Genomic DNA, 17,212 nt, shown 5'->3' with positions numbered 1-17,212 from the left:
CCCATTCTGGGCTACTGTAGAAATAACATGGCGGAGCAATATGGCGAACTCCTGTTGCCGATATCAACGGCTCATTGTAAGGTGAGGAAAACACCACAACTCTCATATTCAGGTGCTTATATATTAATGAAAACGTACTTATTATATACTATGTTACATTTTCTGTCATATACCCCTAAATCCTACATGACGAAAATAATAAATGCTTTTCATTTCACAAAATACTGTCCAGACAGACATGAGTATAATCTTGAAATATTTTTTTGAAACAGCAACAGTTAAATGGTAGAACTAAATACCATAGATGAAGCAAATGTACTTGGTATGCTAACCGTCAGTCTTTAGACTATGATATTGATGAAACTGCTACACAACTGCAACTTGTATTTGATAGTCAATTTTGTATCCTTGGGTTTTGGACTGTTGGTTGGCTAAAACATTCTTGTCGAATCATATCTCTTATCATTTTTTTTATTCATCATTTTTACTATTTTGCAACAAACAATGCATTAGTTAATTGAGGAAAATAGTCCTCAGATAATTGCTCATTAAAATAATTATTACTGTAGTATAGGCCTAGATTGCAGTTTTGCCAAACGTCCACTGGGAGGAGACAAATCCCAGCTGTACACTGTTATTGCACTCAGACTTGAAGACTTGCCTAGTATGCAATTGTCAAGTAATCTGTAATATAGTTTCTTTCTGAATGCTTACACACCAACAGTGAGCACTATTTCTGAAACCATTAACACTGGTAGCAAGTGTGCCAAACTGAATATACATTATCTGCGTTACACTCAGTTTGTAACTTTATAACAAACTTTTTGCAAAACTGTGAACACATTTAACTGTGTTACCCTTGAATTAATCAATTGATTAATTAACTTTATTTATATTGCACCTTTCATGGACAGAATGCATGGAAGTGCAGAAAGTACTTTACAATTCAGCAGCAGAGACAAACAGCAAATAAACCATACAATTATACAACACCCATTCAAGGAAAATTGGGAGGGATAAATAAATAAATTAATCAATCAATCAATTAATAAAGTAATTAGAAAAATACATAGCCTATTAAAATATTAAAACATGTATCTGCTAGTTATAGGCTATATTAAAAAGATATGTTGTTGTTGTTGTTTAAAACTGTCCAGCCAGCAAGTCTAATATTTTAAGGCAGGGTGTTCCATATTTTGGGGGCTGAGTAACTAAAGGAAGCATCCCCAAAGGTTTTTGTAGTGACATTAGGGACATTTAAAAGTGCAGCTGTGGAGGATCTCAGGGTTCATGAAGGAACATTAGGTGATAGGGAGTCTAGATATACGATATAAGATGGTTTGCAATATAATTAAGGCCTAGCAAAACTGTGAACATCGGTCTCTACATTGCTCCACTATTTTGCTTATTGCCTTTCCACACTAACACATGTGAAACACTTTTAGATAATGAGTTCGCTTGCAAATCCGAGCTTGAGCACTATAAATAGGCCACAGGTAAAGATTTTGACAGAAATGGAGGTCAGAGAGACAGAGAGATGTGGATAAAGTCTTACAGCCAGACCCACAGAAAAGGAGAGATTTACCCTAATTTTTCAATTTTTCCTTTCTAATAGAAATGTTACGTGTTTCTTATTTATACTGTGTAGTTGTGCTCTATTGATGCAAAACACATTTTTTAAAAAAAGGTTTGCAAGAATTGTTTGCTTTTGCAACAGATGTATAATGTTTTACTGGTCTCTTGTAAGGTTTTGTGGTTATAATGTCAAGTTTTGCAAAATTAGCATATAGTTTCAAAGATATTGCCAAAGCAATCAGAAAAAAAACTGTATGTAATTTGTTTTAAAGAAATATCCTGAAGTAAGAAATTGTTTTACACTCTTATATTTCTGAAATTTAACCTGTATTTCCAGGTCTACTGTACATGTAGAAGTCCCTCTACGCTCTGCCTGCCTTTTTTGCGGTGGTTAGATTATAATCTTGTAATCAGGAATGAGTACAGTATGTAAAACACTCTTTGGTCAGGCGCCTGGCATTATGCTCTGATTGGAATCAAACGGAAATGCAAATGTTTCAGTTAAATCCTCTTCCTCCTGTGTGTTAATGCAGGTCATTTTAATATTACATGCATTCTGTACACTGTGTAATTGTGCAAATCAAAATATTTTAAATCCTCATTTTTTTTAGGAGGAAAGCCAGAGTATAACACTCCTTAACAGCATCTCTGAGGTGGAACTGATGTTAGAATAAAGGAATAGAGCACTCATGTACTGTATTGGCTCTGCTTCAGTGTATAAGTGTGAGTGTGTGTGTGTGTGTGTGTGTACAGCATGAGTCACCCTACCCGCCTGTGATTGGATGGTAGTTTATGGGTGAGGGAGGGGAAGAGAGCCTTAGGGGCCGTCTGTCAATCTTTCCTCCGCTCCATTCACACATTCATCTGCATGCACCGTCATAGGGGAGACAGAGGAAGTGAGCGAGAGCCTCTCATTCATAAAAAAAAAAAAGAGAAAAGTTCATTCATAAAAGCTGCTGTGCCTCAGAAAGAAAAAGACAGAGGGGAGGAAAGTTGATGTGGAGGTGAAGCAGAGCTGGAAGCCGGGCTACTGACTGAGAAAGTGTATGGGTCATTATGATGGGACTGTGCTCAGCGTGACTGGAGCAGAGCAGACTGGACTTTAGACTACACAGGACATCCCCAGTCCCACACTGGTGAGTTGAATCTACTGTCACGAACAGTAATTATCTGAGGACATAGTACGCTACATGCTAAGATAGTTTCCAAGATATCAGCTGATCAACTTAATGCATTTCATGCCTCTCCTGTTTGTTGCTGTCTGTAGCCATATCTACATTATGAGGTGTGTAATAACTGTGACTGTTGGCCTAATTCCTGGCAGGATTTCCTTTTCTCTTTTCTACTTTGTCCCAGTGCTGTCCTTTGTCCAGTTCCCTGATTATGAGAGAGCCAACCATACCCAGGTTCAAATCACAGAAAGGACTCTTACCAGGTAGCTCATCACTTTACAGACATACTGACAATGGGGATCACTGTGCTGCATATCTGATTGTCACACTTTCTGTTTTGTTTTCCCCAGGCATGCTGAAGCGCACCAAATACAGCCGTCTGCGCAACGATTCGCTGACGTCTCTGGAGGATCAGCCCCTGAAGAGCGACCTTTGCATAGACTCAGATTTTGCCCAGCTGAATCCGGGGACGCCTTCACACCACGGGCCGTCCACCCTGAGGCACTTCATCCCCCGTGTGGCCAACATCCGACTGCAAAGTCCTATTTCCCTGCAGGCCCTGAGGGGACAAACAGCTCGGGATAGAACCATTGACACTGACGGACCTTTGTCCAGAGCAGAGTGGGGCTCAGGGCCTAACCAGAGATTTTGTAGCCAACCCTCCCTCAGTGTGCCCCCATCCACCAGCCAGAACCCAACTCACTCGGCTCTGCGCTGCACAAAAAGACCCATCACCCTGCACCGGATGGCCAGCCTCCCCTGGACCCCCGACTGTCCTCCCTGCTCACAAGACAGAGACAGTCTGTGCCGTCTGAAGCCTTCATCTGCAGCAGATGATTGTACAGCAAACAGAGCGGTTCACCATCACATCAAGGTACCTATCACATGTTTAGACAGGTTTTAAGAGTGTGTGGGATGTTCTTTACCGGACAATTTTCCTTCGCAAATTTGATTAAAATTCTTCATGTTTTGTAACTAAAAAAATAATTGCATGTCAGTAAAGCTTCTTCACTTTACACATTGCAAGAAAGTGCAGCTAACATCATATTCAGGGTCCCATCCAAGAGTTGAGGTACGCAGTTTAATTACCAGTGCCAATACTTAAACATACATGTGAACACACACACACACACACACACACACACACACACACACACACACGCACACTTTGTCTCCCTGTGCTCTATCCACACCATCACACTCACTTTCGTACATTCATCCCCTCCCTCTCAGATAGAGCTCTCTGTGTAGGCAGTAGTGACTCATCCTGGCTCTCTGCTCCTCTCTAGATCTGCTCTGCTTCTGCATGTGTGTGTGTGTGTGTGTGTGTGTGTGTATGTGAGAATGTATCCGGTATCAGCAGAGCCCATGCTGTCCTAGAACCGGAGGTGTGTCCGCATGGGTGATTAGGAGCAGGGCCTGTGAGCTGGCCACTGATGGAAATGAGAACGGACTGTTTCATTGTCCTCTATAAACAAGTACACACATACATTACACACTCTCGCCCACTCACCCCACCCACACATACAGTATACACACACCTATTGATTTAAGTCTGGTCTTCATCAGTGGACTTACTCATCCTGCCTCCAGCCTATAGGGTTCGCTCTGCTGATGCTCACGGCCAATAGATGTGGGACTGGCCAAAGTATATCTGAGCACGTGGCCTAAAGGTTGCCTGGGTGCATTAAATACATGTCAGAATGTTCGAAACGATTCCTCAAGTGCGGAAGTTGCATGTTGGATAACTGTGGATGGGCCGCTCCATCATTTTGGTCCACAGGCAATATTGCATGTATGTTAATACTCCAGCGCTCTGTGACCTCTGCCAGCAGTTATGAGTGGAAAAGAGGACTCAGTCATATATGCATATAGGTGCTAAAACAATTTTTTAAAATTCTAAGGTCCCTGACAGACCATTTGTCAATGTTGGCCATCAGTGAGCATTTGTTGCCCTAGTTTTTGAAATGTGTCCCCCACCATCAGCACTAGTTGGCCCTTGTAGGCCTTTGTAGGCCCATTTCAGCTTTTTTTTTTTTTTTTTTTTTGTCTGACCAGTTCAGCATGTTGGATTGGTGTCAGAGATGGTGGAGCCCGTCTCTGAATGAAGTCATTCTGACTGGCAGTTCAGCTCAGTGCACAAGGAGAGAAACGGAAGTGAGGAAAGCAAATGAAATAAATAAAATGTATTATTTTATTATTATTATTTATTTATTAAATAAGAGGGCGTGAGAGTGACAGAAACTTGTTCTATTAGTTGAGAATTTGTTTTTAGCTATTGAGCTCTTCAGCATAAATGGTTCCTAATTGTTTGTGGTACTGTTCACTAGCACATGGTAAATATCACGTTGTGTTATCAATGTGCTAACTGACTAACTAGCATCGTAAATCCGTCCTGTCAGTCTTCCAGTTTCCCTTTTTTAATGGCGAATACAGATCACAGTGACCTACTGGTGTGGAGAATTATTTTCTCTTGCGCAGGCACAGAATATATGCCCTAGTTGGCTGTCTTTGCAGTGTGTTCAGGTGCAATCTTTTGGCAGGGAGAAAATGAAGCTGTGATGTGACTTTTTTTTAGTTATGCTAGCAACCTTAAAGGATGGCAAAGTTGGTCAAGTCCACCACTATGGTGTGGACTGAAATATCTCAACTACTAGTGGATGGATTGGCATGAAAATTACATACATACTGTCATGGTCTCCAGAGGATGAAACCTAGGGATGTCCTGATTGTTTCTTTAACGCCACCTTGAGGTTGAAATTTTTGTTTTTTGTTATGGCTTGACAACTCTTGGATTCTTTTGGTATTGATTACTATTCTGCCCAGAGAATAAAGTCTAATGTATTTGATTATTTCTCCCTTAGAACCACTAACAGGCCAAAATTTTCTTACACTGTAAAATATTTGAACATTTACTGGATAAACTGGCACCACTTTTTGTACACACATTCATGGGTGGTGAACACTGCTACATGAAGCTACATGCTAGCCTCAGGGAAACATGTAAATTTGGTTGCCTGTGTTGTGAAATTCTCCCCAGTTTCAGATCATATTTCTGCTGCAACATGTCCGCTTGTGAAGATTTTAGTTTAGAAGCTTTTATTAATGATTTTTCACAGTAGAAAGTGCCGTTAAACTCTAGTACAGTCATTTCCTGGCTGCAATAATGGTGCAGAGGTGCCGAGAGTGCAAAAGCGGAAGACCTGGAAATACTGGCAAGTCAGAGCAGACTGGGATTTTTCAGTAGGGGGCCTTAAAGAGACAGGTGTTAAAATTGAGCGTAGTATTTCTGTCAGGACTACTTTAAGCAAAGAAAACTTTATTTCCATTTGCAGTATTATATTTGGCACTATGGCTCTGTACTGGGGCCTCTCTGCTTTTCCTAGGCCTATGCAGAAAGACTAAGGTAGAGAGAGCACACCCCTCTGCCCTTCCTTGTGCCTGTATAGAAAGCCTTAAGGCAGAGAGAGAGCAGCAGCAAAGACCCCCCTGAAACAGAACAGAGCAGCATCAGTGACAGAAAACAGAAATGACATTAACAAGTCAGACACAACATGAAAAGGAGGAGCTGTAGTGGAGGTGCGTTGCAAAGCAGCTTGTAGAGGAAGCAGCAACAGTAGGCAGGTCAGAGCAGTTTAAATAGGGTGCCCTGAATGAGATATGCCAGTTGGTTGCATAGAAAGGAATCATGTGATCTGTCAGCTGACTCCCTTCCACCAATCAGCTGCTCCATCAGTTGATTGGACTGTGAGCAAGGATGTGAGCTGAGCTTGACATCGTGTCCTGCCTGAAGTAACGCTGTGCTCAATATTTGAAACATTAATGTCTGTAAACATGTTCTAGTAGAAACCCAAAGTACCACCCTCACTATGAACATAAAAGATCTTCTTTAAGACTTTTATTATGACTGTGTCTAGATATTTTACACTGGAATCAGTGAGTGACTAGTGTTGTGTTGTGTTCTCTAGTACATGGGCAGTGTGGAGGTGACCCAGTCCATGAGAACCCTTGACTTTGATACGAGAATGAAAGTCACACGGTAGGACCTCCCACTGCATACACACACACACACACACACACACACACACACACACACACACACACAGAGTAACATAAGACACTTAAGGATGAACATCTAAGTGCTGACGTGGTCTCAGAATAAAACTATCCATGAATGAGTTGATATTTTGCATTGAAGGATGGATGATGGAAGAAGGAAGAGTTAAGAGGAAGTTTTTTCACAGCATATATTTGCCGAGCAATACATATGAGGTTTATTATAAAAATGTTTCAAAGAGGGAAATCAAATTAGATGTATAATGTTTCATAAAGCGGGGCTTTCTCCTCATCATTTGATATTGACATCCTTGTGCAGGATGCCAAAACGCCGAAGGACACAGCTACTTCTGTTCACAACAACACTGCTGAATGATGGGGCAGAAAATCCAATTAGATGAATTTCCTCCTAATGATCTCTCATAGTCTTATTAAGAGAGAGAGAGAGGGAGAGGGACCTCAATCCATTACATACAATTTGTTTTCAAGGAGAAGAAAAGCACTTCCTGGAAAAAAAGTCCTGCTTCCTAGATAATGGGATGTTACTTTTGTGTGTGCGGCTGTTTGTATAGTTTGGCCTCTCTGACCTGAGCATCAGCTCTTGGAAAACAAGCAGCTGAAAAATTACAGTCTTTCTATGGGCACACATACCAGGAGTATATTTGTGGTCAATTATAGATCAAGCAGATTTTTTTTTGACTAAAGATGTTATTATTATTATTATTTTTCAAACAGTTTTTTGTGGGTTTTTTTGGGTCGAATCTATATCTGTTTATATGTATGTGTATATATATACATACATATGATATAATATACGTACATATACATATATGAGACTGTACACTGAGAGTAGCAAGGGGAGGAATACATCAGGAAAATGACCCCAAAGATGAGCTGCTAAGTGACTACCTCAGGCAGCAGAAACCCGAGAATGCAGAAGAGGAGGATGAACCATCATGGAAGGACAAGCCCCTGCTCGGCATGTACCACTGACAGATTGAAGAGGTGGCCGACATCAAGAAATCCTACCTGGCTGGACTGAAGGAAAGCACAGAAGCACTAATCATGGCAGAACAGGAACAGGCACTTAGTACAGGATCAATAGAAGCAGGGGTCTACCACACCAGACTGGACCCCAGGTGCAGGCTGTGCAGAGATGCTCCTGAGACAGTTCAGCACATAATAGCAGGGTGTAAGATGCAGACAGGAAGAGCGTACATGCAACGCCATAACCAAGTGGCTGGCATAGTGCACAGGAACATCTTCACTGAGTATGGGCTGGAAGTCCCAAGGTCAGAATGGATGACACCTCCTAAGGTGGTTGACAATGACAGAGCTAAGATCCTGTCGAACTTCCAGATCCAGACTGACAAACTGGTGATGGCTAGACAACCAGGCATCAGGAAGAAGGAACACCAGAAGCTGAAATAGCAGCTAGACAAGATGTGGGGAGTAAAAATGACATTGGTGCCAGTTGTAATTGGAGCACTGGGGGCTGTGACACACACAAACTGGGAGAGTGGCTCCAGCAGATTCCAGGTACAGCATCTGAGGTCTCACCAACCCTTCTACCTGGCTCATGGGGGCTTTCCAGCTCCTTAAATGACATTGGTAATGGCAGCGTTTCAACCTGACAAAGTCTAGCAGTGTATCATAAGGTGACAGGTGCCGTCCAGCAGTGTTATGAACTGACACTGCCCACCCGCGTAAAAAACTGCAGTGTTAGGTGACGTCTGACCAAAGGTGGCTTTTGGCATCAGGTGTCTGTCCCTGAAATCACTGACAAAGGGGACCTTTGACGATTTCAGAATGAGAACCGACTGAAAACAAAGGTTGAAAAAGATCAAAGTTACCCTTTGGAGCCAATTTTAGACGCTTTGGGTAGATTAGTAATATGGCACTACATCATGTCATATAAGCACAGTGGATTGAAACAGAAAACATTTCCCTCTGAACTGTAGTGGAGCACAAGTATAAAATAAAAAATAAAAATTGTACTCAAGTATTGTACTAGAGTAAATGTATTTAGTTACACTTCACCACTGCATGAATTATTACTATTCAAAGTAATTTTACAGTGTATTTTATTTCACTGATATACTGCAGATGAGCTTCTTGTGATGTGGTTTCCTTCCTCATGTTCTCACATGCAAGTCATTTGTTAGCAGGACGCACTGGATCGGATATTTACAAAGGTATCTCTGTGTTTGGTGTGTGTATGCGTACATGTTTATAATATGTGTGTGTGTGTTTGTGTGTGCAGAGAGGCAATCAGCAGACTGTGTGAGAGGACTTCAGCCAAGACAGCAGTGAAAACTAAAAGGGTACATGCAACCACACACACACACACGAACCAACGCAATCAACATGATATAACTAGAACAACTGTGATTTTTTGTCGTCATCAGCCTGTATGCAAGGGACTGTCTGCTGTTCTGGGTCAAATCAACCTCCAGTTTTCGGGGAGCAGGATCATCCTCACTGTCTCCACAGACAGTGTGACTCTGATCGCTGCCTCCTCCTTACAGGTGACAGCTTCAACCATGCTTAACCAAATTCTAACTGTCACACATCTGAATTTTTGCGGTATGGAGTATTAATAAGAAACCTGTACTTCTGTTTTTCTTCTCTCTTCTCCTCAGAAGATTGCACACCACCCCATGCAGGCAATTTCATTTGCCTCAGGAGGAGACCCAGTATGTTCATATTCTCAAATGTTTCACATGTACAAACATGGGCAGATAGGGACACAAACACACACACATACACAGTCAGTAATTTGATTTAGTTTAATTACTGCTTGATTACTTGGTTTGCTGACATTCGTGGAGGATTGAATTATTTCCTCTTGGTTCTTCTATACTTTTACTTGGTAGTGCGAGGTCAGGGGGGTGTTTATCAAGCTTCCAAGAAAAAATTTGGATGCAAAGTTAGGAGTAAAGCTAAGTGTTTATCAGATTTCCTTATGAATAAAAAAAAAAAAACTTAGAAAGTTTAGAGAGCCTCGAAGATGTCTCGAGAGTAGATTGCAGTACAAAAACAGAAGTGAGCATACACCTTCTCTGTCTTCTTTAAAATGCCCTGAACACTACAAGCTGAGTCATATAATTATATTACACTGGGGAGAAGGCAGACATCTCTACGGCAGATATCTTCAAAAAATATGTATTTTTGATTTAGGGTGAAATGTCCCTTTAATGACGCTTCATACTGGCTACAGCACACTATTATCAGTGTTCGGAAACAGCTTACAGACGTGCTTCAAGGAAAAGATAGTTTCAGTGCAGAGCAAGGTGTTCAGCACCAGAGACTGAACTGAAATGTTAGCTCAGTGGTGCTAGGTCAGCTAGCAGTAGATGCACGCTTCCTTCTTTGTGGTGATATCGATGGCGGATGTCGTTTAAGTAGTTCCTACATGAAACTGCTCACTACAAGGTCATGATTTCTGGAAAGAGACTGCTGTTGAGTTTTTCAAATGTGTTTATTTGGCATCAATGAAATCTCCTTGCACAGCCACAGATTGTCAGGTGCTGGTAGGCAGCAGGAACGTAAGTCATAAGATATGCAAAAAAATCCTCCTCCTGAGGATTTTTTTGCATATCTTGTGTTTATTTGGCACTTTGAGCACCACAGGCCGAGTGCTGTCTAGCTCCATTATATTTGAGAGAAGGCAGACATCTCTAAGGCTGATATCTCCAACAATCAGCAACTCACAAAATCGATCTAGATTGATAAACAGCACCACAGATAAGAGGGAAAATATGTATTTTTGATTTTGGGGTGAACTGTCCCTTTAAGCCTAACATTTGATACAGCACTTTTTTGTTTTTCTTCTATCACAGACATTTTCCCATCATTGTGTATTATAATTAAATTGCTTAAAATTGACAGAATCTCACCAGGTAAACTTTTGTATTTTTCTAAAAGATTCATCAACATGGCAGATGTAGAGTAAATTCTCAGCTCTGATTGGCTTCTTAAGTCTTAAGTCATGAAATCCTTTCTTGTGACTTAATACAGCTGTCAAAGCCGGGATGTTCTTTCGTCAACTTTACACCTCGCCAGTTCCCTTTCAAACTAATTACTCTTATCTATTTTCCTTCCCTGTCCCTCCATGCCCACATTATTTCCATATGACAGAATTTGGGTTATGCATCCTAAGTGAGAAAAAAAAATCAATGCTGCTCCATTAATGTCTGAACAGCCAACAGGACATGTCAGTTATTAGCTGCTGACTAGGTCAAACCCTGCTGACTAACAAAAACTGTTTTATGATTTGCTTTGCCATTTTGATACTGCGACGTCGCACTGGCCAAAGATTAGAGAGAACAGGAAGGCAGCTTCTCTCTAGGAAACACAACACCGGCGCAGCTATGGATGGGATTATAGCTCGCTGTTTAATTAATTAGCTAAAATAATCTTGTAGTGCGCTCTAAGCTTCGGCTCAGTTGGCTTGGACACATAGAAGATAGCGGGGGGAATTAAAATCAATCTGCCACAGAGGCTTTATGCTGAAACATATTCAGCTGACTCTGCTCTTGTATTAGTATCAGAAAAACCACTGATAGGGAGTGAATTAATTAAACAGAGAACACACATGGATGGCCAATAACTGAAAATGTCTGCTGTGGTTTTAATGATTAAATGTGCTGCCACCAAGCAGAAAACCCACCAGATGTTGCACAGGTTATAACTCATCAACACTGTCAGAAGGTTTATTATTAACTTTGTGCACATACAGAGAAAAACAGAGAAAACCTTTTGAGCGAGATTATGTAACTTTCAGAAGAAGGAATAACATTGTTGTTTTCACAAATGAAAAATTGAAATCATGGGCAATAAAATGCAGCTTGCTCACTCCAGTACCTGCAGGTGTTTTGCTGCTACAGCCTTACTTGTTCTGGTATGACCAGCAGTTTATGGTGGCTAATGTTTGCTAACCCTACACAAATACTGCTGTGTACATTATTGAATGAATGCGCTGCCTTTTTTTCTTATCTACTTGTGCTGCTGTTATGCTAGATTTGTGCTCGATGCATCTGCAAGGATTGCAAGTGTCCACACAACCACAGTAATGTGGCACTATCAGACTCTCGCTTTGCAGGGATGCTGTGCAGCGGGTTTTTGTCTTTCTGTACACATCCAACATTTTCTAAATACACCGGCGCTGATGGGTGGAGAGCCATGCTGTTAACATGAGTTCCAACCCATGGATGTATAAAAAGTAACTGATACAGTGTTGGAGGCAGGGCCCTTTTCATTCCTATGAAAGTTGCTCAGTGGCGCATGAAGCCAAAAAAAGGTTGACTTTACGGGTTTAAATTTACCCAGATCTTCCGCATCATTGGGCCCCTAGAGCAAGACTTCTCTTCTCTAGTTTGAATAGGGGTAAAATTATTTAATCTTACAGCTCTTCCAGACTTTTAAAATGATATCAGACCGAATTAATCAAATTTAGATAATGAAATGAGTCAAATTTTTTTGTGACGCTCAAAAAATTGATTCACTGATTTACAGACGTCTCTTTCCTAATGTAAGTCTATGGAAAAAAGACTTTTGGGCCCAGTGGCATCACGTGAAGGACCCACAACTTGGAGTTAAACAATTCCACCACTATGTCAGATTGTCTTTTTGGTAGCCTCAAGAAACCACACAGACTACAAAAAATCCAAACATTTCCTCTTCATGATCCTGCATCAGCTCGTCTCTGTGCAACCGTCCATAAAGTATAACTGAAGCTTTAATCTATCTATGTTGTGTTTATATTAGCATTTAGCATCTTGTAGTTGCCATTTGGGGCCATAGAGGCCGCTGATCAGTTACATTTAAGTCACACTTGTTATTTTTTTCTCTCAATTCTTTACAGGAAATGGCAGATTACATTGCTTATGTTGCCAAGGACCACAACAATCAGAGAGGTAAGAGTTTAATTCTATATTTAATGAGATAGAATTTCTGGCTTCATTGTATAAACACACAACTTTTTACCGTCATTATTTTCTCTCTCCACGTCAGCATGTCACATCCTGGAGTGTCCTCAGGGTCGAGCCAGCGAGGTGATCAACAGCATCGGTCAGGCATTTGAGACTCGTTTCCGCCAACTCCTCAGCCACACACCATCGCTCCTCTCCACCAATCCCAGGTTGTCCTCCTTGGTACTGTAGCTGTAGTTTTGGTATGTTTAATGTTCTGTATATTTCAATCATCTGGTCAGGAGTGCAATTAATCAACTCTACACTGGCCAGAAACTTTTTTTGCTGACTTTTATGAATGAGTTTGATCCAATTTTGTGTTTGTGTATTTGTGAAGAGCTGAAAGATTAGTTGATTAATTGGTTAGAAAACAGAAAATTATAATACAACTAATCTGATAATCAAGACATTGTTTTTGAGTAATTTTTTAAGCAAAAACACCAAAGATTTGCTGTTCTAGCACCCAAATGTGGGCATTTAGTGCTTCTTATTGTCTTACAGACAGATACTCTAGTTTATAAATCTATAGTAGACAGTAGTAGGATAGCTTTGGGTTTTGATCTTAGTTGAACAGACAAGCAGTTTAAAATTTTCACTCACAAAATTATTGGCAGAGTAATCAATAATAAAGATAAATGTATTCAAATTTGATATCCATCTGACACGCACTGCAGGACTTTTATTCAGCAAACACAAAGGAATCTATGATTTTGAATTGAGCGCATGTCTGTCTTTGTATTTGTTTTTTTGTATGGCAAGTTCTTCATGCCACAGCTTCTCCAGTGCTGTGAGGTGAACATCATGTGACTGTCTGTGTGCAGGTCAGCAGTGAGGATCTGTCACAAATGGAGCCCAGAGGAGACGATAACAAATCGAAAGGCCAAGCAGGAAGTTGAAGTTAGTGAGCAGCATGACTACTATAATGTGATCCCAGGAAAGACGCCACCCGCTGGTGGAATAGAGGACCTGCGGCTCACAAGGGAGGAGAGCAAACAGGATGCTGACGTACAGAGGGTAAGAGTTCATTTTAACACCTGAACATGAACAATATTTAATCAACAGCAGTTTGACCAGAAGAAGAAAAAAAGACAAAGTATTGATCAACTATAAAAGCGTTATATATTGTGGAATGAGCTATGCAGCAGTATAAAGTTAATTAAATTAGCTCCACATGTACCAGCTGCAGCATTACAGCGATTAACACATTAATGCATCACTAATTATAATCCACTAATATAATAGAAACTCTTCTGATAAGGGCAGTTCTACATAAAAAGCACTTTTATGTTTGATGCTAATACTTTTGGACTTCTACAAGTTAAATTTTGATTGCATGGCTTTACTTGTAACAGAGTATTTCTGCACTAAAGTATTGCAACTTTTACTTAAGTTTAAGTCAATGCTTCTTCCACCACTGCACTTTGTAGTCAGTATCAGCAAATGCCATTAAGTTAATGCCTTTTTCTTCTTTTTGTGACATTAAGTGATTAGAGTGAGTCCTTGGATGTGCAGATAGTGTATTGTTTACACTCTGTATTTACTCCAGATTAGCGGAGTTGTAAATGTCTCAATGATTTCATATGTGTAGGTTAGAATTATATTTCAGAAGGTTTTTTTTTTGTTTGTTTGTTTTTTACATGATCCAAAAGGTAATTTTACATTTTAAAAGAAATTAACAATCAAATTTTATCTGTTGGCCACTGAGCAGAAGTAGTTGACTTGCTCAAGGGCACCTCAGTTGTTGGTACGAACTTATTTTGCTTGAATTATTGTGCTGGTCTGGGAATTAAGACAGTGACTTCCTGGTCATGAGCACATGTCTCTAACCTTAAAGCCATCACTGCACTTGAATGCGGACACACACACTCACACACAAACATGCACAGATCTCTGTCTTGTGTGTGACTCATCTCGTGCTGTTGCAGGTTTGTTCGTCTCAGCCTGTTTCACTGTATGAGAACTGCTCCGTCACAGAAGAAACTCCAGCTCCACCTGCAGGTAAAACTCATTCACACACTGCCAGCCCAATTTAAAATGTGCCTATGTGCTGTGTGTTTCTATATGCATGTAACTGTAACTATGTGGCTACGTGCATGACAAAGCGTAGTTTAAACTAAGGTTAGGAATAATTACAGCACAGGTTTGTTTAAAATGATTAAACCAGATTTAAATTGAATCCCGTCTGTTTTGAATAATTTCAATTAAAACCTCATTTACTAAAACTCAGTTAGATAGTTTAAACCAACTTGAAATATCAGGTTAAACCATGCTTGAACACATTATAGGCCAGAATAAAGATACAGATTATAACAATCATGAATAGAAGTCCATAATAAGTCATCACTTAGATTACAAGTTACATTTGAATACAAAAAGCACTTTACACAGTTAGAGCCATAGAAGAAGAAGAGGTGATGCTGGTTGGAGTAACCCATTTTTATGTACTGTGTATTCTTCCTCTATTATATTTTCTATCAGACTCAGTGGTATCTGAGGTCATTGCTGAACAGAATACTCCACTCTCTGAGACACTGATCCGGGAGGAAGGCTGGTTCCACGGCAGGTAAATAATCAGCATCCCTGTACTTTAACTCCTACTGAATCATCAACTTTAAAGTCTGTCTGCTAATGTACATTGCCTTTTTCCTTTCTCAGTGATTTTGTGTCCTCCATCCTAGGTTAGGAAGGGAGCAGGCGGAGTCACTTCTCACCTGCAGTGGAGATTTCCTGGTCAGAGAGAGCAGCTCTGCCTCTGGTCAGTACGTTCTCAGCGGGATGGAAGGAGCCACTGTGCGGCATCTACTGCTGGTGGATCCACATGGACAGGTAGGGCTGTGGTGTTGGATTTTAAATACATAAAGTATGAGGAGAGGAGAACAGCAGCTGGCCTTAAAGGGATAGTTTTGATTTTTTGAAGTGGGGTTGCATGAGGTACTTATTAGGGTATTATCTTGAGTAGATGTCAGTTGGCAAGCTCCCAGTATTGAGAGGCAAACAGGAGTACCAACACAGAAGCCAAGCTGTGCTGTGGATGGGGATTAGCAGCAAAGCGAATTTTAGCCACCTAAAAAAAATCAATATCAGTTTAAGTGTGCACTGTATTGAGAATATTTTCACTGCCTCACCTACCGTCAGAGAGCCCTTTCCTTTGGCACTACATTTTTTCAACCATAGAACTCCATATTTTAGAGCCACCACCGCAGGATTCAAACCCCTCACCCTGGGTTCAAACCAGAATCCCTCTTGCTGTGAGGCAACAATGCTAACTACTGCACCACCGTGCTGAACATAGCGTAAACTTAAACTGATAGTGACTTTTTTGGGTAGCTAAAATACATTTTGTTGTTGCCCCGTCCATAACAGTGCATTACTTAGCTTTCGTGATGGTATTCCTGCCTGTTTGTGCAAACTGCAGGCGTGCTGACGTCAACTGTAGGCAATACACCTCCTGTGGATAAGTACCTCATGCAACACCACTTTAAAACACGGACCAACCCCATTATGCTTAACCCTGTTATCTGTGTTTTCGTGTGGTCAGGTGCGGACCCGTGATCAGGTGTTTCTGAGTGTTGGTCACTTGGTGCGTTTCCACATGGAGAACCAGATGCCCATCATTTCTGGAAGCAGCGAACTGTGTCTGAAAGAGCCAATCCTGCAAAGACACTAGCACACACATTCATCGACTGTCACATGCATACATTACTCTTCAGCAGCGGCTCTCAACAGTTTTGGAGCTGAGGGACAATGTGCCCAAGCAAAACATGTTTAAACCTTAGAACACTTTAAATCGACCTGTCAATGTGTGAGACTTCACTTACCAGAGTATTTTATCATTTGTTCATTACAGTACATGTATTTCATATGTGTGATGAATTGTTTGACTCTCTAACATTTGAGTAAACTCGTACACTTTTGCCCGTCGTGCCTCGCCCTGTGCTGAGAACAGACCTGCAGAACATCCTGTCTCTTTCTCTAAGGCTAAATTCACTGGTGTTTACTTAAAGTCCAAGCACAATCACTGGTGTTGGGAGGAAAACAGGAATGTTGGCAGACTTTCAGAATATTTTTCTGACATGCTTAATTTGTCTTGTGTTCATTAGTTTTGATCTGTTATTGCTTTGTGTTCCTATTTCCTATGCTTGACTTTTGAAAATAACTTTTCATCCCACTTGTTTGTTACATTCTAGATAGAGAAGTCTACTGCTCTTTGTAAGCAGAATCTGCAGAAACAGATTTGCAGTTTAGCCTCAGATAAGCTAGCAAATATGCAAATAGAAATGTTTTTGTTCCCCATAAAGTGTAAATAAATACATCATTTCTTTTACAGAATGGATTTCTGGACTTTGTAATTTCTTTCTTGTTAATCTTTCAACCACAAAACACAACTGTATTTCTTCTGACACCTAAGAAAATAAATATGGAAATATAAAGAGGAAT

The 17,212-nt window shown here is 40.6% G+C and overlaps 1 protein-coding gene across 4 annotated transcripts; it reads left to right on the top strand.

Annotated features, from left to right (window-relative positions):
* The first annotated feature begins 48 nt into the window (after positions 1-48).
* LOC125902985 (SHC-transforming protein 1-like) lies at positions 49-17,078 on the top strand. 4 transcript variants are annotated; one of them, XM_049599572.1, is made up of 15 exons: positions 49-81; positions 2,543-2,711; positions 2,932-3,010; positions 3,098-3,621; positions 6,716-6,786; positions 9,067-9,127; positions 9,212-9,331; positions 9,446-9,499; positions 12,670-12,721; positions 12,819-12,945; positions 13,597-13,789; positions 14,701-14,773; positions 15,254-15,338; positions 15,454-15,601; positions 16,314-17,078. In XM_049599572.1, the coding sequence occupies exons 3-15, from the start codon at positions 2,959-2,961 to the stop codon at positions 16,440-16,442; spliced, it is 1,689 nt and encodes a 562-aa protein (XP_049455529.1). In that variant the 5' UTR covers positions 49-81; positions 2,543-2,711; positions 2,932-2,958; the 3' UTR covers positions 16,443-17,078. The 4 variants fall into 4 exon arrangements, with proteins under 4 accessions (XP_049455529.1, XP_049455538.1, XP_049455516.1 ...); XM_049599581.1 differs by lacking the exon at positions 49-81 and having other exon boundaries at positions 1,729-2,711; positions 9,449-9,499; XM_049599559.1 differs by lacking the exon at positions 49-81 and having other exon boundaries at positions 1,730-2,711.
* Positions 17,079-17,212: the final 134 nt, after the last annotated feature.

This window comes from Epinephelus fuscoguttatus, linkage group LG2 (genome assembly GCF_011397635.1).
Source record: "Epinephelus fuscoguttatus linkage group LG2, E.fuscoguttatus.final_Chr_v1".
In the NCBI taxonomy this organism is placed as follows: domain Eukaryota; kingdom Metazoa; phylum Chordata; class Actinopteri; order Perciformes; family Serranidae; genus Epinephelus; species Epinephelus fuscoguttatus.
Note: the sequence above shows the minus strand (reverse complement) of the source record. Positions and strands in the feature narration are given on the sequence as shown.

Bases quoted from the DNA above. Each gene is read 5' to 3' on its own strand.
- LOC125902985 (XM_049599572.1), top strand. From the start codon at position 2,959: ATGAGAGAGCCAACCATACCCAGGTTCAAATCACAGAAAGGACTCTTA. The intron at 6,787-9,066 runs GTAGGACCTCCC...TTGTGTGTGCAG, and splicing joins ACGAGAATGAAAGTCACACG to AGAGGCAATCAGCAGACTGT. The intron at 12,722-12,818 runs GTAAGAGTTTAA...TCTCCACGTCAG, and splicing joins GGACCACAACAATCAGAGAG to CATGTCACATCCTGGAGTGT.